At 42.0% G+C, this 25,681-nt stretch overlaps 1 protein-coding gene across 1 annotated transcript in view; it reads right to left on the bottom strand.

Moving 5' to 3' along the window:
- The window catches only part of SCARA5 (scavenger receptor class A member 5), a 1,100,058-nt gene that overhangs the window by 374,181 nt on the left and 700,196 nt on the right, over positions 1–25,681 (bottom strand). Inside the window, exon 6 of the mRNA XM_085613113.1 lies at positions 5,051–5,149. Coding sequence (XP_085469239.1) covers positions 5,051–5,149 — 99 coding nt within the window. The remainder of the gene's footprint in view (positions 1–5,050; positions 5,150–25,681) is intronic.

Below are 25,681 nucleotides of genomic sequence, written 5' to 3'. Positions count from 1 at the left end.
GCAGGAGATGCAATTTGCATTGCATTTTGGGCACCACTAATGACCAGATGGGCCGTGTCATGTGCAGAGCGGGAGATAAGATGTGTGCACAATTAGAGTTCATAGGGCTGCGCTGACGCTTAGCTGTTAGAGTGGCGCAAATAAACGTTCCAGTCTGTTAACCTCATCAGTAGCAGTTGAGTAGCACCTGTTGAACATACCGACTCTACTGAACCTCCCATGCTGCTCCTATGAGTACCAGTACTCTCCTCAGAAGAGAAGTTTGTGCTTTCTAAAGGACAAAATAAATTGTCGGAACGCAGTACCAGTGAGTACTGGCCCATTTAAAGTACTGTGATAACAAGCTTTGGCAATGTCCATGGATCTGACATGTATCTCAAAGTGTCTCTTCAGTCACTGATGCCTTTAGGCACAAAATAAGTAACAATGCATGCAGTCTGTCACTCATTCTTGCACTTGCACTTATACCTCCATTCATCCACCCACTTATTCCTGCATGTGCTCATTTACCCATGTGCAATAAAACAGCCATACATAAATACGAATTCCCCCCAAGCACAAAGAAGATGAATTAAAAGAGGAAAAATAGAAAACCATGCCATCACGTAAACTTGATAGGTAGATGCTTGCAATGCAAAAAAAAAAAATTAAACATAGAAGCTGAGGGGCATCTTGCAATTGTATAGCACATCGTTTTATAGTCCCAACATAGCTGTCATAATTTGAAGCAACGTATTGGCCATCTGAGGCAATTTTATACAATGCACAATACCAATCCAAGGTTGCTGCTCAGTAAACATTGCATTGGACAACAGTAAATCTAACCTACCCAAAGTCCAAAACTTTCACTACTGTTGCTCAAGTTGGAGGGTGGAGTGGCAATAGTAAATCTGACCCCTCCAAATTCCAACACTCTCCCTGCTGTTGCTTACATCGGAGCGAAAATAGTAAATCTGACCCATAAAAAGTCCAACACTTTCAATACTGTTGCTTACATTGGAGTGGGAATAGTAAATCTGACCCGACCAAAGTCCAGCACTTTCCCTACTGTTGCTCAAGTTGGAGTAGTGAATTTGGCTCCTCTCAGTCTAATTGCTGCTTTATCTCAATGTTTGTTTAAAAAACGTTCTAATATTAATGTTTGTGATTTAATTCAAAAGTGGGCTAATTTAAATTATTTGTATTATATATTATTTAAATATTTTGTATGTTAATATTATTATTTGTATTATCTAGGTCTTTATCTCTTCATGTCTATTGTTTTAATTATTTCTAATTATTATTAGTAATTGTCTTATTTTTTCTGTTGAATTAATATGTGCTTTTTTAAATTTATATGTGTAAAGTGTGTGTTTGTGTAAAGCATGTGTATGTGTGTTTGTGTAAAGTGTGTGTGTGTGTGTGTGTGTGTAAAGAATATGTGTTTGTAAAGCCTGTCCATGCGTAAAGCATGTGTGTAAAGTGTATGTGTAGCATGTGTGTGCATGTGTAGTGTGTATGTAGCATGTGTGTAGCATGTGTGTGTAGCAAGTGTGTAGCATTGTGTGTGAAGCAAGTGTGTAGCATTTGTGTGTGTGTGTGTGTGTGTGTGTGTTTTTAACTTAGACCAAGCTCATTAGTGTGCTTTACATAAACACCGGATTTCATTACACAAGGTGATATTTTTTTTAAGTTGTTTTTAGGCACGGGGTGATAAAGTGATTTACCCAGGATCACAGGATGTTAAGCAGATGCCGCAACTCAAACCTGGTTCCCCAGTGCAAAGGCGGCATATCTGGCCGTTAAGCTCCATTCCTAATTTTTATTTCATGTTTGTATATTATTCATTTTTTATATATGTTTTTGATAATGTAACTATATTTTTAAATGTGATATCATTTTTAGTTAATATTTATTTTAAAGTTCATATAGTAAATATTCAATGACATCTTATATTTTTATTTTATGTGTGGTATTTTTTGTCCTTGATATTTTTTGGTTGGTATTTGTCGCCAATATTTTTTGGCAGTGATATTTCGACAAACATCCAATTCTTGTCTACTTTGGTAATTGATGTAAAATTCTGTAACAAAATACCTGTTTACAAGCTGTAACACAGTGTAATGACAACCCATCCATAAAACTCCGGCTGATTTCCCTTTTTCATAACTTTTCACAATAAACAGATCAGGTCCAAAGCCCTGATCAATTAATTGTAACTGTAACCAAGTAAGTCCCTAAGCAAAAGCTTTTCAACATGGAAGAAATTATGAAACAAGTGGAAGAGCACAACGTCTGCCCAATAAAAATCTGTACACACAGGAATAAACATTTGAGCAGAGCTAAAGACTCTCTCTCAGCAGTTATACAATAACAAATATGTGCACAGTTACCGTTGGCAAAAGAATATACAACCACTCCTTCAATGGCACAACAAGGATTCCTAAAGTGCAAATCAACTACCTCTAGGGACTGCCTAGGTATGTAACCAACACCAAACCTCTTGTGTACTAGGGCAATCAGTGAGATTCCCTTTAAAGAAATGACACCTTCTTGTGAACCGTAATACAATGCACCCTCAAAAGCCTATTGGCTTTTGCATATGTTTTATGCAATGACTAAGTCAGGCTTTGTCATAACTTTTCAAAATAAACAGATCAGGCCTAATGCCTTGATTAATGGGTTGGCACCATAATCAACTCAGCCCTTCCTCACATGAACAATGGTATTCCCACAGTGCAAAAAGTGCAATACAAACACTTGTTGTTAGTGGAAGCCCACAACATTGCAAACAACTACTGCCCAATATAAATCGGCATGCCAGGGAATCAGCAGTTACGCAGAGCCAAAGCACCCCTCTCAGTACTTATTAAGTTTCAAATATTTACAAAATCACATTCAGCAAAACAATAAACAAAGCTTCCTAAAGTGACATAACTAGAATTCACACAGTGTAAATCTACCGCTTTCGTTAAGGGTTGTCACCAGGGTAACACCATCAAAACCTCTGCCTACTCTGGTAATCTGCCACATATGCATCAACAAGCTTTAAGACAGTATTTTGCACAGACAATGTTACCTTAAAGGCCGATTGTATTTATATATGCTTCTCACAATAACTATGTCAGGCCTACTGCCTTTGTTATGTTTACAAAAAAGAGCAGGTCAGGATACAGCCTTGATCAATGCCCTGCTTCTATAATGAACTCAAGCCTGCTGTGGTGAGCATTAGCTTTTCCACAAGGCAAGAACTCTTTTTTTGGCAGATGCATATGACTTCTGTCCAGTGGCATAACAAAAGCCCTGCAGTCCCCGCAGTGTGGGGGTGAGGGCGAGCACAAGTGGCCCCCTCTGGCACTGGCCGGTGCCTGGCCAGAGAGCTCCAGACTTGGTCTGGAGCGTTGGGGGCTCTCTGCATGTACTTTGCAGGTGGACACCCTCAATTTTCGTTACGCCACTGCGTCTGTCCAATTGAAATCTGAATTCAAATAAAAAATTTGGGTGAGCCCATGGTGTTTCACTCTCTCTGTAGCACTCCTGAAAGTTCTTTTTTGCAGACCACATAAAGCTAAAAGCTGCTGTGTGGTCAAGCCAGACCTAAAGAGGATCACAATCTCAACATGTAAAATGATCCTACAATTTGTTTCCAGTTTCACTTTCCATTCAGGGATCACAGTTGGCATGGCTGCTGCCTTGCTATGAACACAGCTAGAAAGGTAATTGCTAAAGTGAAAAGTAAACTATGTAAGATCGTGGTGCACGGTATGAAAACGATATGCCAGGTTCAAAAACGAATCATGCGGCCTATTCACAAAAGCACGTTTGAGCCTATAAACCAGCCCTCCTGTAGTAATCTTTTACATTCTCTTATATTCCTTTATGAATTAACCCAAAACATTTAAAATCGGAATAAAATGCCAATATTCAGTGAATAGTGAAATACAATTACTACAAATAGAAAAGACTGTGCTCTCTTTGCACTTTTGTTAATAGTGTGTTGGAGGTTTCAGACAGATACCCAAAGTCATGTAAGAGTATGTAAAAGAGTACTCTTGCAGTACCACGTCCCATACTCATTAATACTTTGATGAATCAGCCCCAGGATGCACCTGCATATAGGGGCAGATGGCTACAAATACATGATGTGTACTGCTTGTTTCCTGATTGACCCCAGTGACTGTGAGTGTATGATTTTAGTAAAGTCCCTGGCATGGGCCCATTTCTTCAATTTTGAAATGGCAGATTCATTGCCTTGTAGAAATACCCCACGAGTTGGATAAGGATAGTTTTGGAAGTAGTGTTTTTTGTTTTCTTCACAGTATTAACACATTTGGGGCCAGATGCATGAAGCTTTTTGCAGCTCGCAAACAGCCCGATTTGCAGAATAGGGCCGTTTTCAACCTGAAAAAAAGCATTTTTAAATGTACAAAGCCCTTTTTGCGATTTGGTACGCTATTACCCAAACACAAATTGGGTTTGTGAGTCACAATTAGGAAGGGGCGTCCCTTCCTAAGAGCGAGTCACACTGGTATGTAGGAATGTTTTGCGACCAGGAATCCGGTCTCAAACCCTTCGAAGGTTTCAACAACTTCAAGTTGTTGGTAAGCCATTCGTAAATGTACCCCTTACCCTTTGTGAACGGGGGCACCAATACTTTTTCAGATCAGGCAATGGACCACTGCCTGCCCTTAAAAAAGGAAAAGAAAACTTTTTTTTTTTTTTAAAACGCTTCCCATTTTCCTTTAAGGAAAACAGGCTGCATTTGAAAATAAAAGTTACTTTATTCAAAAAGCAATCACAGACATGGTAGTCTCCTGTCCCCAGCAGGCTACCATCCCTGTTATTGTAGCCATTCACAATGGGTCACAAATTGCGACCTGCCTCATGAATATTGATGAGGCAGGTCCATTTGCGATCCACTGCAAAGTACTAAGAGTGTCAAAAACAATGTTATACGTCGCAGTTTGTGATTTCTTAATAGCGAATCGCAAAAATAAGTTATTAGTAAATCAGGGGTCACAGTTGGCATGGCTGCCGCCTTGCTGTGATATGGAACAGAAAACAGTTTTACCTTTCAATCCTCTCGCGCCCATTGGTCCCATGGGACCCATCACTCCTTGGTCTCCTTTCTGGCCAGGATGTCCCGGTAATCCATGCTCACCCGGTAAACCTTCATTAAAAAAGAAACAATGAATTACTTTCCAGAAGAAGGTAGCCTGGCCTGTCATTAAATCAAATTATTATCATTTCAACAGAACACACTGACCAATTTCTTGATTCATGCTGTTTTAAATAGTGGCACTTGCGTATCACATGACTGATTTATAGTGGTCACGAACACGCGACGTTGCTTAATATGACACATAAACTCTAGTGAAAGCATTGTCTCAATGACTCTCAATGACATCTTATACTTATTAAATCTGGTTGACAAATAAGTTTGGCCAGCCTGTATCCAAAATATCCAAATATCTCAGGACTTTTCCTCTGGTAGAAAAGTGGGAGCTGCAAGAGTGAGAACTATGTCACCATTGGCTAGATATCCCATGTCCACATGTGCAGCTTGATTTTCCCTTAAGAGATCACACCTCTTTTCTATTCCCTCATTCAAGACTTGAAGTAGAGAAAAACAAGGATTAACATACCCTGGAGAGGTGCAGAGGAAATGCTTAGATTTTACCAAACAAACAACATGATTTGCCTTTCTTGAAACAACTTGTCCTGCACTGTCTGCTGATAGGAACCTAAATGATACATGAACCATTGCATGCTTGGATAGCTTGCCGCCTGGGAGACCATGGTGCCTCAAGAGGCCTTGTCTTGGGAGAAAGTATCTTGTCTTCACATGAGATGCATGTGGAAGGACTGACAAGTTTGTGAGTTTGGGAGATACGGATATCAATTGCTGTGGTGTTCCAACTAGAGGAGGTATCGAAAGTCAGTAGAGAGCAAGTTGAGAGTCAAGAGTTCCCGGAGACTAATACACAGGAACCTTGATGTGGCCCAGGTTGCTTTTGAGGTTGCGGGTAATTACGATGGTAGACATAAAGATGATGTTTCATTATTGGTTTTGATGTATTTTGCCATTTTTAGAGTAACAACCCAAAAGAAGAAAATTCTCCAAAACCTAGCTTTCACATCAATCATGATCACGGTTATTGAGATCCCAAGAGTTGACTTCCTATAAAGAGCAGTTGAACTGATGTTTCCTTGTTCTATTTTTTCATTAATAGATGCATCTCTTTTGGAGCCAGATCTTTTGAAATAACAAGAACTCCCTCCCAACACTTGGGAAGTTCTTCTTTACTGATATGTTAATGTTTTTTTATTTTATGTAGCCACCTATTAAGGGTGCTCTAGCCTACTCCTCTACAGCAAAAACATACCAATGTTAAATACATGAAAAATGGAAAATCTCAAAATTATATAATTACATTAAAAAAGAAATACATTAATCAGATTATTAATAGCTAATTCAACATAGAAATGTCAGTAAAAAAAAAAAGAAATCCCCGATTATAATGAAAGGCCGGATCATCCAATGAAAGATAAATATCCAGTGATAGAGAATGAAGCCATGTAGAGAAATGTATCTTTCTGAATGGCCAACCCAAGTTTTTATGGGAATTGATTTTTTGGCATATTTTGACTCTTTGACACTGGGATGCTGCTATTCACCGCACACTTCTTGTGGTCCACAGTTCAACATGTACACAAATTAGCTAACTTTAGTTGACATATCTTAAGGAACGCCAGACAAATATTGTACAGAAAAGCACAAATGTAAAAAAAAGTCTGATGTTACACAGGCAGGAAAGTATATGTACACCATCCAGATGAGGGATTTTTAAAAAGCAAGGCATCGGGGTTGCCGTGCAGCCTGGCCCACTGTATGCATATCCTGCAGGAACCTCATGTCCAAGTAAACGTTTTTGATATGTTTGAAAATCTACTTTAACATTAGCTAAGTCATTTATGAGTAGTGTCTTGAAGCACTCCTGGTCTTGGTGCGTAATGTGTGCAAATGAGAAATGCCAAATATGAAACTTTGCAGTAACACAATTTAAAGTGGTATCTCGGCCATTATGATTATGACATTTTTCAAAATTCCAATTTCTTGTTAAATATAGGTGTTTACTATAAATGACATAAACATGATTTTTATAAAAGTTGCTCGCCTCTTGCTTCCCCTAGATCGTCCACAAACTACATAGGTCAGGTTGACATCCCCCAAAGTGGCGGTAAATAGTTTTATCGAGAGCAGGAAAAAAGGTGTGAACTGCACTCATGAAGAGAACAAAAGGCCTTTCAAGTAAGTGGCCCACTGGGAAACTTTTGTTGGAAAGTTAAAAGAAGACCCGTACATAGTTTTCTAGGTATATGAGGGCTGAGAACAGATGAAATCAACTGGCAGCACAAAGGAATGGCAGGAAATCTGATGGGAGAATATTTATAGTGAAACACAGGTCTAGTGAGACTCTACAGTCGATGTTAGTATTCATATAGCCAGGCTGCCTCCCATCACAGGAAGTGATGTAGGCCCTGAACCACCAGTTTTGACATGTTCTCCGCTGAAGTGGGGAGGGAGTATCCTCATTTTAATAGTTGCCCCTGGAAGAGCCGACAGAACTCTAACAACAGATATGGGATTCTGCTATTTTGGAAATTCTCCAGATTAGTGCCGGGTAGGACGGTTTTACCCCAAGTTAGGAGAACAGATGTAAAAGGTTGTGAAAGATGGTTTTAGTCTCCGTGTCAACCATTGCTGATCTGCCACTTTTTCTTTGAGCCCAAGCAGCCAGACAATCAACAGGGAGGAGAAGCCTGCTGCTGTCTTCCTGGGAGAAGAGTGAGACCTCAGACCCTGCTCTCCTTTGTATCCAAGCTTTGGAAGGACCTCCCAGAGCTCAGACAAGACAGCATCCTCTTGTCCTAGGTGGATAAATGACAAGAAGGACAGTCTTAGAGAGGAACCAGCAGCCTGGTGGGAGCTGGCTTATTATGTAGGAGCCTTAGCTGAAAGGAATGTTGATCATGTCTCCCACTGCTATCTGCGCTCAGGTATCCTGAAAGCTGTCCATTGATATCTGGAAAAAATTTAGTATACCAGCTGGAAAGGTAACTGATGCTTTCCCAGCCTGTGTAAAGTAGAGAAGTAACTGTGTTTTTGTGATGCAGGATTAGCATCCAGTGGAAGCTTTGGAAATTCATGTAGACCAATACTGATTGTTACCGTCCTTTTGTTTCCTATACACATTTGCTGTGTATTTTCTTCAAAAATGTATATCTTAACTTGACCATATCAATTTTCCATTGTTTTGGTAATGTTATATTAATCAAGTTTGTATTTGTTTTCCTAAATTGGCTCTTGGATTTCATGCTTTGATTTCTGGACGGTGATGCTGTTTGGGTGCTGGTTTACTCACATTTCTATGAGGAAGACTTTTGCTTTTTGGACCAACGCTACCAAGGTTAAACTTGAGGCTTCTTAAAGAAACCTAATTATTTACTTAAAAACTCTGGCTCACTAATGTTTTGGGAGTCCATACCTTGCTTTTACTCTTATTAATAATTATAGATCTCACAAGCATGCTGGAACTTTAATTTCCTTGTTGCCATGACTGGAGAAAGCAGCTCAAGGGCAGGCAGAAATGCAATTACAATACTTGGGAAGGATGGTAGGATCCTGTAATTAATGCTGCAATGACAATTTAGCATTAAAGGCAAAATATACAAATGCACTAAGCGACAATACCAGAGATTAGAGTATGCACGAGGGGTGGAATATACCCTTATATATTCATTGTAGGATGCCAATACCTTACATATTTACATATGGCAGCCTAATAATTAAGACTTGTTGGACACAAGTACAGTTGCTATAGAATTTAATAGAATATGCCCTGCATTGACCAATTGCCTGTAAAACTCCCAATTTTAACAGAATATTTTAAATGCGCTTTGCTCAAATGAGGTACGAGGTTTAAAAATTACAAATTTAAACTTCAAAAAGTTTTCCACGTAAAAACTTGAAAACCGTATCTTTTTTTATTTTTATTTTTATTTATCATTTTTTATGAACAACATACATAGGTTCATGAAGGATGAATTTGCAGATGCTAGTCACACATTTCAAGATAAGAAAATACAGGCATAATGCAACATCCATGTAAAAGTAAACACATTTACTGATCTGAGTAATGAACATATTGGATTGCGTTCCGCGTCAGCCCTACTTCCCGGTTCCTCCTCCCTTTTGCCCGTCCAACGCCTAAGTTGGCTCTTGCACGCTACCATGATTATTGTAAGCTTCCTGCGTCACCCTGTTGTCCTCACATTCTGGCTTGCTCGCTGTCCCTCTTGGCTAGCCGGTGGGCCCGATGTATCTTGTAGTCAGAGGTATTCCCTAAGGGGCTTCCAAATGTCCTTGGTTCGCGATGTGGGCGGTTGCAGTTCTGCATATAGATCGCTCGTGGTGTCACAATAAGTGATGCTCTTGAGCCAGTTCGGACTAGTAGGTTTCTGCCTGGTGCCCCAGCCAAGAACTATTTTCCGTTTCGCTAGTAACATTGCTATTGCTACGAATCTGCGCGTGTTTTTGGGCAGCGGCTCCACATAACCTATCAATGCGATAAAGGGGATTGCTTGCATTGATATCCCCACCATCTGTTGTATTAGGCCATATGTTTCCTGCCAATAAGTCTGTAGTATGCTGCAAGACCAAGTCACGTGGGGGAAGGAAGTGGCCTGCAAATTGCATTTGGGATAGTGTGTAAAAGTGGTGCTTTTAATCCTGGTCATCTGATACTGTGTGACGTAGGCTCTTCTGAGTATGTTAAATTGTAATAATTTGTGTCTGTGGTTGCATGAAACTAGTTTCATCTGTTTGCAGCACCCTTTCCAAATGTCGCCTGTAAGTGGTTGTTCTATATCAGCAGCCCAGGCGTCTCTGACCTTTGTGTCCCGCTGTGGCATCAACGCAAGACAGGTTATGTAGAGTTTGGAAGTGATGTGCTGCCTGCTATTGTCTGTTTAGGAAGCATAGCCAATTGATGGATGTTGTATCTTGTGTGTCCTGCAATGCATTCGTCACTAGTGCTCTGTTGCTTGGCTGCTCAGCTAGTGTGTGAGGTCATCAGATTGTTGAGAGTGTTTAGAGTTGAAGGAGTGTCAGTTGAATGAATGGGCTGAGCAGCAAGGATGCTGCTCCTGGTGGGGCCTACCTGTAACCTGAACTAAACCTAATAAACCTACTTCTGTTAGAACCTACGAGTATCCATTCTTGATTGTAAACATTTACTATTTCTGACAAAAACGAGTGTGCACTAATGTGTTAAGAATTGTTAGTAGAGCGGGAGCGGGCCAGATGAGCTACATGAAACCGGCTTTTTACCGGGAAATGGAGAGAAACAATTATTGATAGCGATGTAAAGGAGCTGCATTTTTCCAATGAACTGCATGCTAACCTCAACAGAAGTAGGACATGCCTTCATTGACTTGTTTGAAAATGGGACTGCAATGTGAACTAAGTACTAACAGGTCACATCACAAGCTACAAAGAGGCCTGCATAATGGATATTCATTAGGTAAATTACAATTTGGAACCCTATATGATTGGTTGCAGAGAAGGAGACCCTCAAGGGACACAGGCCTCTCTCTGTGCATTTGAATATTCAAACGGGAAACAATTATTTAAATCTGCCAGCATTTGTTAATGATGCTACTCTTTAAAGAATATGTTTCTCATTTGGCTCCTGAGGCCAGTGACACGATTCGTGAAGGGCTACAGCTTCCCCTTTGAGAATCAGTTATCACCTCAACTTCGGAGTCCGTAACCGATCAATGGTTTACAACTGGAATTGCATTCACAAACCACTGATACATTTCCAACTCACAAAAAGTCTCTGAAACATTATAAAATGCCCCTTTCGTGTAGTAAACCCTGTAGTTTTGTTTTTGAATCATCTCAGAGTCAATGACTGCAAATGGGTTTTGTACATCTGGCCACAAGATTGGCTTTATGGGAATTGATTCAAGGTAGTAATATGCAGTGCTGGCCTGTGTGATGGATAAATGCACTCAGCATTGAATTTGATAGTGAAATAAAATTCCAAGCAGATGAGTTTCCTAAATCCCAGTAATGTTATATATTTTTTCTATTGGACATATTGTGATCAAGGGTAAAAAGACTATCACATAATCAGACCAAATAACGTGTTTAATTTCCAAGCATAGTGAAAGACTTGAAAAGAAATTTCATTTGCTGCTTGTTAAACCATCTGTGCCGCACAATTCAAAAAGTATTTGTTTGCTTTGGAAGCCAAAAAACAAGTTAAATAAATTGTCCATGTACTAGGGCGTGATTTAGAGTTTGGCAGTCAGATTAATGTCCATCAGACCGACATACATTTTTCTTGTCACATTGACAAACCTCTTGTCCACCAAATTTAGAGATGTCCTCCTGCCCTCTTGAACATCTGTCTACAATGACTGCTGCCACATCAGTTCCTGTCAATCTATGTAAAGTTCGGCAGAGAGTACTTTCAACTATGATGACCGTCCATTAAACTTTTCAATTTTTTTTTATTTTTCCAAAATGGGAGCTTGTTTTTTTGGCTGAAAAAAACTAATGGCCCCTACACCCTGGGATTTTAGTTCTCGTAAGGCGTGTGGCTCATTTTGTCTTTTTTCCTATCCCTCCCTGTCAAGTTTTCTTGTTGGTAATTGACAGAAAAAAAATACATTCCACTATCTACCCTAAATGGGGCAGATGATATGCTGCCTTTCCTCTGACAGTCCCTACTCGGTCCCGCCTTTGGAGGATGTCTTTCAATGACAGAGCCAATGGGGCTCTGTCGAGCGAATACCTACGGTACACCTGAGGCAGACCTAGAGTTTGGCAGGCAGAATACTCTTTAAATACATGTGTTTCAACAGAATTCAGAGAACCAGAAGAGTAAAGTAAAGTTGCTATCCTCTAAACAAAAACAAATTGAATTGTCAACATAATATAGAGGAAATGTTTTTTTATTTCCTATCCAAGTGCATAAATGCCCAGTCGTCCAAGTCATATGCGACACCTTATGGCAGTTTAGACTTTAAACAACATACCTTTGCATTGTGGGATTTCTCATGTTGCTCTAGCCAACATGAGTACAGATTGAAACAATCAAAATATGTCAGAAGCTGCAGACCAAAAAAAACTGTTAGAGTGAACCTTACGTAATATAAGAGACTTCCAAGTTTTAAAGGTTTGCGCACGTGCCCGTACTTGTGTTTTGTGTGTTTGTATGAATGCCCGTTTGTTGTGTATGCACATGGATGCTGGTACAAAAAGAGTATTTTAAATCTTTATCTAAATTCAAGTTTTTCCTGCTCCTGTCAAGAAATGACCTAAATGACTCAATAAGGTGATCTTGTGGTCCTGCATCCAAATGGAGATTCTTATTAATACAACAATACATGAAAAAGGCTATGCATGTGCTGCTGTTGTGGGAAAGGTTGTGATATGCCTTGGCTTATGTACCTTCAGCCCCCTCAATAGCATATATTAATTCATGTTTTTGTTATAATTTTAGCAGGTTTTGCAATGCATGATTGTGGTTATCATTTAATTTACACGAGTAATAAATCACCATATTTTGTGTGATGTTCCTCCCAATTATTTCACTATCTGCTTTGCTGGATCTAGAACTCTGTGCACTTTATCTCTGCTAAACAAGAGTAAAGTGCTTGTGCTTCACTTTAAATATGTCAAAATTGTCTTAAACTTTACCTGCTCCACCTTGTACCAAAGGCAAAGAAGTGGACTCTGAGAGTCAGTTGGTTGACCTCCTGTGTGGCTACAAGGACACAACAAGCTGCAAGAGGTCTTTTCCCTAAAGTGCCGATCTGAATAGTCGCAACTTGACTTTGCGTTTGGCCCCCACCTGACATCCTGAGAGCCTCTCAGTTTCTTCCCCTGAGGTCCGAGGGACCCTATATGTGTGCTTCTGTGGCTGTTTGGGCAGCAGCAGAACATTTGGAAGCTTTTGAAAACTTTCCCTCCAGAGCGCCATAGCTTAAGTGGAACCCATTAGAAACAGTATCTGACCGGCAGGTCCACAGTGCCGGATTGAGTTCCAGCTTCATGCTGCTAAATGATACCCATACCGCGAAGAAACAACTAAGCCCCATTTTGCATTGGGACTTAAAATCTGCGGTCTTGCCAAGCATATTACGAGTTTCCTCATGACACACTTTTCATGGCAGTGTGAATGCCATGAAAAGTGTGGCAGAGAGGAAACAAAGTGGGCCCTAGAGGGCCCCTGATGCCTCACACCATGTGGATGCACACAGGGCAGCACAACATGTGCCCCCTTGTGTGCATGCACACCAGTACCTGGACGGTATGGACTGCAGCAGTGCAGGTATTGCCTTTGACATTTCCATTACGGTGCCTATTTCATAGGCACTGCCCTGGGAATGCCAAAGAACTGCCCACGTAACAGAAGAAAACTCCTGATCTGGCGGGCAGTTCCTACATGGGTTTAGCAGTGCGGGAGCAGGGCGGTCCTAATCCCGCACAGTCAAACTCATAATAAGGCCCTAACTGTGCTTCAAGACCTTGTCTTCATGTTAAGGACCTATTTGATGGTGGGTATCTTCTGAAAATCCGAAATTCTGTCTCACGATCGGTTGGCGCTCCAACATTGGCCGTGCAATACATTATTGCAGTCTACTGCTCCCTACAGCATGCCCCCTTCTGAAAGCCCTCCGTGGCCACCATTGAGTGAACTGAGGGTCTTTACAAAACACAAATAAAATAAGTAAATCACTGTTGGTCTATGTGCATGATTGACTGTATGTTTGCTGGCCTGTGTACATGGTTGTCTTTAGATGCGAAGTTCAGTGTGCATACTGATCCATGATGCGTGTGTGTTTGAGTGCATGCATGTATTATCCAAAACCCAAACCTATGGCCTTTGTTGGTACTTGTTTCATTCTGTCACACTTAACGAGGCTCAGTCATGTACAGCTTTTTATGACTTCTTAAGAATCTACCATTTAGATTTGAACATATGAATTAGTCAAGGTTGTTGTATTTCTGTGCTGTGAAACTGTACTGCAGTAATTCAATTGAAATACTTTGGGATGGGCGAGCCTGGCGGGAATCACTGGGCAGAGCGTTGCTTAGCAACAGATGCAAAACACATTTTAGAACGTTTTGCTTTGTGTGGGCTTCAAAAGTATCTTTCTGATGCTATTCACCCAGATCACTGTGGACTTTATTTTATGATTCGTGGAAAATTCCTTATAACGTCTTACATTTGTGCGCTCCAGGTGGGTATTCAGTATGGAGACAATAAAATCGATTTTCATTAAATGTCGGGTGGAAATAATGTTTAGGAAGGTTCCATCAGAGGTGCACTTTTCTTATGGCGATCTCATTCACAAAGTCATTTTCTTTTGCAACTTGTGAGAGTGTCAGATTTTATTACTTCTGAATTAACTGATATGAACATTACAAAATTTACACTTTCTGAGCCAGGACCAACATATTTCTTATTCTGTAAGATTGTTCAAAAGTCCATTCATGATTCTTCTTGTTGAGCTACAAGTGAGTTTTCTTGCAAGGCCTCTAAAATAAAGTAAGTTCAATATGGTCTATAAAGGGCTACATAACCCTTAAAATCTAGCCATGGTATGTATACTCACTTCGCTCCATAACACTAGGGTTGTAGCACAGAAATATACACTGGTGCAAAAAACAGGGGACATCAACGTGTGCCATTTTAATTAATTGTAGATTGTAGAATACAGAATAATTTATGCAATACAAAATGGGGCAAATATATTTACCACTACTATAGTCCAATGTTTCACATTTCAAAACAGGAGAAAATTTGTTTTCTCCATTTATTCTTTTGTAAACACATGAAGAATAGTGAGAAATGAGTTTGTGATAAGTATAACCTGATGCAAATGCTCTTCACTGTATTCCGGATCCCCTATTGTGCAAGTAGATGATGCAACAAGAATTCGTTTTGCACTTTAGTAGTTCAGTGATGCTGTTATGTGGCCATCTGGGCAACATTAGAAAGGTTCATGGCCAGACTAGGTGGGGCCTGAGCCGGATGGGGCACCAAGGACAATGTACCACACAATAATCCACACGAGACCATGAGAGTATGGGTTTATAGTAAGAATTCATGGGCCATATTTATTCAAACCTCAAATACAAACAGAATTGATAAAACTATACAAGATGTATCACAAGACCATTTTTATAATATTTACATCCTTTGTTGACATCTAGATGGTAAAAAGACCAGCTAGAGAAATTTCTGATGTCAACCCTCCCACCGTCACATTGGGCTCAGGAATCACCGCCATCTGTCTGGGCCAACTCTGCTCATATCAGGAGGCCCCATCTATATCTCGGGCCCTTTGACGATTCTTAATGACCTACTCACGCCATTTCAAACACAGGGGCGGCTCCTCCATTAGGGCGGAGGATCGTCGCCCCACTGCTTTCACGCAGTGCGAGAAGCAGAAACATAAAATGTTATTTTAAATACCATTTTATGTTTCTGCTTCTCGCACTGCAAGAAAGCAGAAGGGTATGCCTGGTTGGGGTCGGGGAGGAGTGGCTTGCCCAATGCTGTGGGCCCTGACTGTTTGGCCTCCTCATAGGCGCCTGGCTGGGCGCCGTCTCCACCAATCACAATGCTGCCATTGCAGCATTGTGATTGGCTTAGGGGAGGGGAGGGAGGCTGCCTGTGGCTGCTTCCTGATCAGCAGTTTAGCAGCAGGAAAATGCGGGACCCGGCCAGGAGCTGAGGCAGCACGAGACCCGGTAAGGTACGTTTTTAAAATTTGTCATTATGCCCCCTCCACCCGCGAATCATACCGGCCGCAACTGTTCAAACAGGGAATGGTGCCACTCAGGCATTGACCTAAACCACACCAGAGGGATAACCTTGGGACCACACAACCCCCTCTGGGACATGTGTATGGGTAACCGGTGTCACACGTTGTACCTGGACACCTTGTGGAGAACCTGCAAAGGAATTGGAACAGCTGCCTAAGAGCCCCACGCCAGGCTCCCGTTACTGCTCGACCTCCCATACACGGAGTTAAACAGCCAGTTCTGAGGTACTTGGCCTAATTTGAGGCAGGATGTAAAAGAATGTGCCTGCCTTCCGGCCAACCATGAGCCCATTGCTGTCACATGCCAACATAGCCCCTTGACCAATGAGCATCCTCTACGTGAGTCCATCGCTGCCAGAGGCCGACATGGTCCCTTGACCAATCAGCATCCTCAAGTTATGGCCAACGTGCTGAATTGCAAATGCAACCAGTGAGTCAACATCCATCTGGGATGAATGGACATCAGTCTCAGGGAAAAACGGGTCCCCCTCAAACACACATGTAGAATCGTCTTCAAATGCACGGTGTTAGGAAGTTCCTCCATTGCCTATTAATGCACTTGGCTGAAAAGTTGGAACCCTTCACTGATAAGTCATGAATCCTCACTCTCTGAGGGATATATGACCATTCTACTACTGCTTCAGCAAACATGTTAGCTAACCATAACATTTGATTCATCAACAATTCTAGCAAGTCCCTTTGGCCATAATAAACCAAGTCGTTACAGCTAATGTGAAGAATGATGAGGTCTGGCAGCATAGAGCCGGGCATGAGTTTTCACCAATAATCAACTATTAAGACAGTGCCTACTGACACTGAACTAACACCCTCTATCTTTCATTGGAACACTATCATACACAAATGCCCTGCTGCCTTTAAAATGAAAGACTGGCCTAACAAGCAAACGTTTTTGGGAGAAGGATCCCTAACACACAATGATAAGGAGAGGGAAACATATGCTACCAAGAAATCAACACCAACTTTCCCATCACATTGACCATGCCCATTAGATTAAGATCTTCTGCACATGGTGGTTGTAACAATCAGATTTCCCTCTCCCCATTCTTTTCACCAGCCTCATCGCTAACCACAACTCATAGCAGAATTAGCTGCCCTGATCCTTAACGAGTGTGGACTGTAGATAATATCTTCCATACCTGCCACCTGCATGGCCGGACCTTAGCCCGACAGGCATGGCGAAAGTTAATAAAATCATAGACTATACCTAACATGGGAGGCGTGGCCCCTGCCGCAGGTGCATATCTATGGGCTGTCTTGAATCTCCCTAAGCTTTCTCAAGTCTCTCGCGGCCCTTTAATACCTTACAAAAATGGAAGGAATCAGAAATCTTGGGACACTATCACTTTAGCGAGACGTGCCTCTAGACAAAGGCTGAAGTTCCTACCTGTGCAGGTGGGCTTGAAAAGCCACCTAGTAGTCTAAGGAAACAGCCCCACCTCCAAGGACCTGCTCAGGAAGGAGAGATAGTGATCAAAGGTCACCATATAGGCCCCCATAGTCTTTGAGACTAGACTAGCCACAGCAAGGTCCAGTTAGACTGTGCTTCAAGATTCTGGAAAAATGCTTGGAAAGGAGTGGCTTAATCAGTTGCCCATTAACCACCACAAGGGCAGCCCAAACCACCTGAACCAGGGGCATTCAATAGTTATTCCAAACAAAAGGTTCAGAGTGTACAATTCAAAAACAAATATCCAAAAACAATAAAAGCATGAATTTATGTAAAGGAGAGAAAAAGAAAAAGGAAGAAAAAGGAAAGAGACCCTAATAGAAAAGCATACAAAGTTTATTTAATAAAACAGCTCAGTGTATTAAGCTGGTACATATAACATTAAAAACATATACATGACCAGACAAGTGGCAGACAAGGAGAAAAGTACATAACATAGGAGTTTATACTATTTTTCATAAAACTCCAGTAGACAAAGATGTATGTCCTCCAATAGTTGCAGCCACAATAGCGTCGACGGCGTTTTGACCTGTGGTGTTAATCCATGGTCATCTTCAGGACGATAAATGTACTGAGCATCCTAAGAAAGTGATTTCTGTGTTAAACAAATTTAGATAGCAATGTTATTTTGCTCCAGCGGTCTAAACTTCAGAAGCCGCTTGAAATAATATGCAAACGTCAGGAAGACTTCAACAACCTCAGTTTGAAGAGCCGATCGTGAACAATTATGAATTCAGGGGGTTATGGAGCGAGCAAATCGTCCTCAACTTCACCCTATTTAATCCAAGCGGGAGTAAAGCACCGCACGATATATCACGAAACCAGTGGCAGCAAAACTGCCACTGGTTTCCATGACCCCCTGAATTCATAATTGTTCACGATCGGCTCTTCAAACTGAGGTTGTTGAAGTCTTCCTGACGTTTGCATATTATTTCAAGCGGCTTCTGAAGTTTAGACCGCTGGAGCAAAATAACATTGCTATCTAAATTTGTTTAACACAGAAATCACTTTCTTAGGATGCTCAGTACATTTATCGTCCTGAAGATGACCATGGATTAACACCACAGGTCGAAACGCCGTCGACGCTATTGTCGCTGCAACTATTGGAGGACATACTTCTTTGTCTACTGGAGTTTTATGAAAAATAGTATAAACTCCCATGTTATGTACTTTTCTCCTTGTCTGCCACTTGTCTGGTCATGTATATGTTTTTAATGTTATATGTACCAGCTTAATACACTGAGCTGTTTTATTAAATAAACTTTGTATGCTTTTCTATTAGGGTCTCTTTCCTTTTTCTTCCTTTTTCTTTTTCTCTCGTTTACATAAATTCATGCTTTTATTGTTTTTGGATATTTGTTTTTGAATTGTACACTCTGAACCTTTTGTTTGGAATAACTATTAATCAGTTGCCCGGCATCCAAAATCTTGAAATGTGATCATGGATCAAAACATCATTCATCATGCCAGGAACATGCTTTGCCTTGAAGAGGCAGTTTTCATCAGACACAAAAACACAAAGTCCTTCAGTAGCCAGAGCACCATTGTAAGCTTGGTACACAACCAATTAATACATTTAACAACAGACATACTATCTGACAAAAACACACTGAATGAACAGAGACGTGATCAGTCCAGACATGCAGGGTAATCAAGATGAGATTTAAAACTTTTAACGTCACATTCTTCACCTGACCAGGCACAAAACACTACTTAGGGCAAACATGTGCACACCGCTTTGACACTGTGAACTCTGGATTGTCCCAAAGCCCACACTGCCCGCTGCTCAGTGAATACAACCCTTTCAGTGCTTGAGATTTGCACAAAATAGAATCAAATAGCAAGTACCAGCCTGACTGCAGCTGATAGTCTGGCCCTGTGTTGCTTTCTCTCAATCCTGACGCAGCCTCAGCTATTGATGTAGAGAAGGGACTGACCACTGGAATGATCCGCAGAACAAGGTTCTGACCAATCAGCACCTGAAGCTGAAGAAACGTGACCTTATGAGCGCTCCCATCAATAACTTAACAAATTAATTCTTACAATGCCTCTTCTTTTTCGAGAGGGAGCCGTCAGCTGCCCCGACCTATCCATTTCAATGGCCAAAAAGGCTAAGGACGTAGTTGAGCAGGTAATCGTTGCTTCTTCTAGTCTTTATCCTCATGCCAAGACAGCCAAAAGTGTACACAGTCGCCTTTTTCCCAAAGCATGCCTCATCCCCCAGTAGTTCCCATATTCCCTCAACATGCCTCCTATGTGGTTCTTCTGATCAACACACACCACTTCTGAAGCCGCCGACCATCAGCAGCATCAAGGCAGCTAAGCAGCCAAATCCCTCCGCACTGTCACCAAGGGCCTGTGGGCAGTACAGCTCTGGCCATGAGCGAATGGAGCGGGACCCAGTGGCATAGCAAACTTGAGCCCCCCCCTGCAAAGTACACAAAGGGCCCCCCCTTCATGAACCTGAACACGCAGACCCTCAACTACCTCTGGTGAATCACTGCTTTTACCCCATCGAATGGGACCAGCAGTAAGCGCCTGGATACCCCCGGGGTCACAAGCCGCGCTTTACAAATACAACTTGATTGATTGATTTATTAGATGGGCTCCCGCCACCAAGCCCCCAGAATTAAAAAAATGCTTCCTGGCCAGTGCAGCTGCGTTCAACTCTCTCCCTGCCCGGTAGGGGTGCGCTACGCACCAATGTGCCAGCATTCAGACAGATCAGTGTAACTATCATCCTCTCACTCAGACATGCCCTGATGGCGGTGGAGCATGGAAACACGGAACAGTGGTTCAGCGCCGCTCTGTATTTCTCTGCAGGCACCCCCTGGTGCAAGAGCTGTGCTCTGAACAAGGATGGCATCTCCATATCAAGAATGAGGGCAGGATGCCCACCACGGAGGCAGGGTACCAGAATATCATCATCAAAATATTGTTTGATGATGAGCAGTGTGCTATAAATCTTCTAAACATAAACATACTTTTCCCATTGGAGTCAGTTGGTGAAGTCTAATGCCCTCTCAAGATAGGGGAAATGAAGGCGCCTTGGCAAATATTGTGGTTTCTGAAGAGGCCTGAGTGCCATCGCTACTGTCTGAGAGAAACGGTGATGATGTACCACAAAGGTTTCTCCAGTTGGGAACAAGATCTTACACTTTCCTCTGAATCAGCAGTAAAACATACTATAGCATCTACTAAGGTAACAATAGCAGCTGGAATGGATGGTCTACAGGTAATTACAATGAAATCCGAATTAGATTTTTATTTTTTTGCATATTTATATAGCACAAACTCGACCCGAGGTATTAGAGCGCTTTACATAGCACCGTATTTACATTACACATTCAGGCAAGGGGAAATGAAGTTATTTGCCCAGAATCACAGGATGTGGACGCGAACTCGAGCCTCGAACCCTGGTTTTCTGCACCAAAGTCGGCAGCGTAGCCGACGGACCAAATCCTCTCCGGATTAGTGGGCAAGCGTTTTCTTAGTGGCATTCAAGTTGTTTACATTACCCAGGGTATATCCCGAGAAGATGTAAGCATTAAACCTATATATAAAAAGGGTGACTTGGTGGATTCAAAACGTTATCGATTTATCAGCCTAACTGAGGTGGGGGTGAATGTGTTTGCAAAAATACTACTGCAAGCTCTCGACAGTGGATTTAAGAGACAAATCTGGTCCCATTAGAACAACGTTGCTTTAAAGCGGGGCATTAGCGCAGAAATTTATAGACGTAGGGGGCTTCTTATGCACTTGTTTTGAGGCTTTCGCCCCTAGGCGTTTCATGACCTTATAAAGGAATTCAGCCTTTTACCTCATTCCCCCACATGGCAATATTCTTATAAAGTATGCAGGGAGTACTTTATCCAATATATTGGATTTATAGCTCCGTCACTAGCAAGAGGTTTTATGAAATTTAAGATGAAAGGTAAAAGGAGGATGAAATCCCAGTACACGAAAGATATATATAAAATAAGATATGAGAAAATACATTTATTTATAAAATATTAGATCAGGAAATATTCCAAAGTGTTTAGTGACAGCTAAATGGCTCCACAAACACCTGTTGATTTTGTAAGAACTGAGCTTTCAAAACTGTCACATACACCATCTTATTCTTAAAATGATTTACATATGTAAATCAGACTTGCACAAGCAGATTGGTTTACAAGTGCAAAACCACTTTTGCAATTTAGGGAAGTTGATTTTGTCCTTGTAAAAGGATTTAATTGCACAAATGATTTGGTGTGAATACACCTCCTGCGGGGAGTGGCCCTTCTAGAGCCCTCTCAGACATGCATTTTTGTGGGTATTCATAAACTATTTTCTGAACTCTTTCCACTGAAAATGTCTGATAATTACTCCTGTCAAGTAAAGGAGTAAATCCATTAACAGAGTGGGAAAGGATAATCTGGGTAGTGTAGAGGAAGGTGTTACTACACAGTGCACCTACTTTGATGTGCATGTGAGAATTAAAGGATAGAGGATATTCCTTCTTCTAAAAATGACACCCAAACATCTTTTCCAGGATTACACCTGCAAAACTAAGACTGGCCACGTGTCGAGGCACAGCCAGGAAAACTTCTGTCAATTCCCGAAATAAGGACATTCATGCTCATGGGCGACTTATTGTTTCATATTGCTTTAAATACAGACATTTCACATGTTTTATAAATGACGTTCGTCTAGTCATTGGATATCAACCATAAAAGATGCATTTTTGGTAGCACGTGTTCTACCTGCAATCACTTCGATTGTAGGCAGTTTAGTCTTTTTTAAATAAAACCATGTCTTAAATATGGATTCATGTTATTTTGATATATCTGCTTATCTCATTTATATAAACCAGAAAAGAAAGTATTTTCTGATTTAAAAAAACCTAAGGTAATGATCTTGAAAAGTACTTGTAGATTGTGCTGATACCCTACTAAAATGTCAAGCTGCAAAGTGGAAGGGGAAAATCAGAAAACTACTCGAAAGGTCCCGGTTTTGTGAAAGTAGAGAGGACTTGGTTGCTAGATTGTCAAACAAAGCTGTTTTCAAAGTTGCAACCCTGGTAACTACCCCTATCACGACAGAACCACTATCACAAAGAGACAGCGATATACTCGACCTTTTGTTAACTGCCGGGGTTAAAATTATTCTAAACAAGTGGAAGGACACATCCAAGGCATCGTTCAAAGGGTGGCTCAACTGGGTTACATACCTTAGAGGTGCAGACGTGTTGTCCCTACGAGACTCATCGTGGAGACAGCCCAACAGAGGGATGTGGACATCTATGGACAAGTACCTAGGCCCGTATGAACCTCCATGAAAAAGGAGAGATCGACACCTGCCTCCTAGCTTTTAGAACCAAACCTACCAAACTCTCTTGCTCTCTCTATGCTCCTATAAACTTACCGCAGCTCAGGCCCCTTTCTCCCTCCTTCACACCCGAGACCCCTTACTAGAATAGAGAGGAAGGGCAGACTATAAAAGAAACAGAGGGAAGCGGAAGGTACCGTAGATTGTAGAATTCACAGACTTTGTGCATGTTCAATGTTTCTGTATGACTGATTGTTTAGATTTGTATGTTTCTGTTTTGTTTTTTTATATGGCAAAATCTCAATAAAAATCTTATTGAAATTAAAAAAAAAAAGTTAAAAAGGTAAGAGAAGGCAAGGCCTCCAACCTGTAATTTTCTAATCTTAGGCCTTAAAATGAGATTGGCATGCTAGAACAGGAATACGATACAGGTAAATAGGGAGTAAGGCAAGACTGCAGGTAGGCGGCCTTTATTAGTAAATATATTGTAGGAAAAACAGAGGATTTTAGAAATCAGTCGCCTAAGTAGGAAAAGTCAGAGTGCACAGATGCTGAGCGACAGGGGTCCTGTGACGCCCGCCAGCAGATTTCCTGGAGGGCCCGGAGGCAGTTGGTCAGGGAGTGACCACATCCCTCCCTGGCCAGAATTATAGCTTCTTGTTTTCATGCAACAAAGAAGTAAAAAGCAGAGAACCCCCTGTAGTTAAAGGAGAAAGAGCCTCTCTGGTGGTGTCACAGGCAAGACATTGAGCTTCACATTGTCCAATGGAAGTCACGAGAATCTACTTTCCAACAGATTTTAAGGCGTAAAATTAATTTGCATACCATGAATTTAAACGTAAATAATCCACACCATTAGCGGCTATTCTGAAATTCTTACCAGGACCAAGTGCACATGGACCTTAGTTCAATAATGATTAAACATTGTTCCTCTCCAGCCTGTTACAACATGCCAGCAATGACATAGTTGTCACAGCAGGGGTAAATGCCCTCTGTATGATACATCCGTTATCCTCGGTGGACTGGATTAGTGGGTGGGCTTGAGTCCAGCCTCCGACCATCAATGTGTAACCACAGATGAGTATTGAAGAAAAAGTGGTGAAGGCCAATGCTGAACAGGCTCAGACCGCCACGTTGCCAGTATTTGTCTGTGGAGTTTTTTGTTTTTTTTTGCATATTTATATAGCGCGAACTCGACCCGAAGGTATTGGAGAGCATTACATGAGCACCGTATTTACATTACACATTCAGGTACGTCTTCGTGGGAGGCATCCATGAGTTGATGGAGAACTGACAGGGTGCAGACGACCCTCCAAGGACCCCCATCACCCTTGGGAGAGGATGCAATAAAGTTTTGTATCCCCATTATGTCCCCACCCTCCAAAGGATGGGCAAACACATTGTATTGCACTATATATCAGTATTGTAAAGAGTATTACTACCACTAGCAAAGCCACATACTAGAATTAGTATTGTGGGTGGTTGTTTGCAATGCTTGATTTGAGCTGGTGGTTTCCAGTGGTTTCCGGTGCTGGGCATCGGCACTTAATTGCCAACCTGCACTTTATGACAGTCTACAACAAGGAGGCGCTGTTTATCTAAGTTAGAGATGTGAACAACAAAAGTTGTTTATTCATTCACGATGAATAAAAAATGACTAATCCCTACCACCCAAGACATTGTTATAGCTTTGGGGGCCTGGAATAGTCTGGACTGGCACACTTGCGGAGTGTGATGGTTATTGGTTAGTAAATGTGTTTGTGGTGCCATTGGTAGCACTGGCAGAATAATGTATGGTGCAGCAGCAGCGGCCTCCTGCCGAGGGCCTGGCACTTATTTTTAGGTCTCGCCTGACCCAGCGCATGTGCTGGTCTGGCGAGACTTATTGAGAGGGCTCCAAAAAGTGCTACCAGGCCAGCCTAGAGCTACAGTGCATGTGTGCGGGCACGCGCGCCTCGCTTTACCGCGAATTATTTTCACTTTCGCTGCTGCACAGCCGCTTTGAAGTTTGATCGCGATCACTTTTACTTTCGCGGCCACACGGCTGCAACTGCAGTTATGCAACTGTTGCATAGCTAAGCACTTATAAGGTCCCAAAGGCGAGACCTATTGGCTATGCCAGTGCTTGTTTTTTTTACAAACTAGGCACTGGTTGTTTGAGTTGCAGGACTGCACACTGGATGGCCCCTTCAAGGCAAGCAGGGCCTGGATTCCTAAAATCATTCCCTCTCCACACGGCTGCCCATCTAGCAGGGAAAGAAAGACCCATTTCCACAACATGGCCTGAACATCGGCCATAAAGTCCCGGAGTGTTTGGCAGAAAAGCCTCGTCAGTCCTCACATGGCCTGCTCTACGGTGAATGGTCCATCCCAGGACACTTGTTTCGCAATGATCCGTGACCTGACAATTTATTTTGGAAACCAGTCCCCTGGGACCGACTCGGATCCGCATCGCTTGCTTTGTTTGTTCAGTAATTGATCCGCATTAGGGCCGATGTGCCCGGGTTCTGAAACGAGACAGAACCGATCCGAGCCCTCCAGGGCCGGCCCGTGCGAAGATTGCTGCCAGATGCCTGCGCGGGGCGGCGCTGCAGCTGCGGGGCTGTCTGATTGAGATGAGGCCGCAGGAAGCGGCAGCGCGGTCTGATGAAAGGTTCCACGCAGCCCTGTCCTCATTGGACTCCCGCCCTGGGCGAGCCTACTCTGGCTGCAAGGAGGCTGTGCTATGCGTCGGCAGTGTGGGACCAACCATAATGCAAAGCGCCTGCTTAAGGCGGGAAATCACAAACCGTAAGCATATTGTTTAAAAACGTATGTTTATATTTCTGTCCCATTCCCTATATCAATAGTGTTCAGTGTATTCACTTCGGAAGGATGAGAGCCAAAGTTAACCCTGCCAGGATTTTAGACTGTAGGTGTAACCTGCAGGTTAGTTGTATGTCAAAACAACGCATGCCTTCACCACGCATGCTATTACTCTGCACTATAACGTGTGCATCTTTACCACTCATT

This window comes from Triturus cristatus, chromosome 6 (genome assembly GCF_964204655.1).
Source record: "Triturus cristatus chromosome 6, aTriCri1.1, whole genome shotgun sequence".
Classification (NCBI taxonomy): Eukaryota; Metazoa; Chordata; class Amphibia; order Caudata; family Salamandridae; genus Triturus; species Triturus cristatus.
Note: the sequence above shows the minus strand (reverse complement) of the source record. Positions and strands in the feature narration are given on the sequence as shown.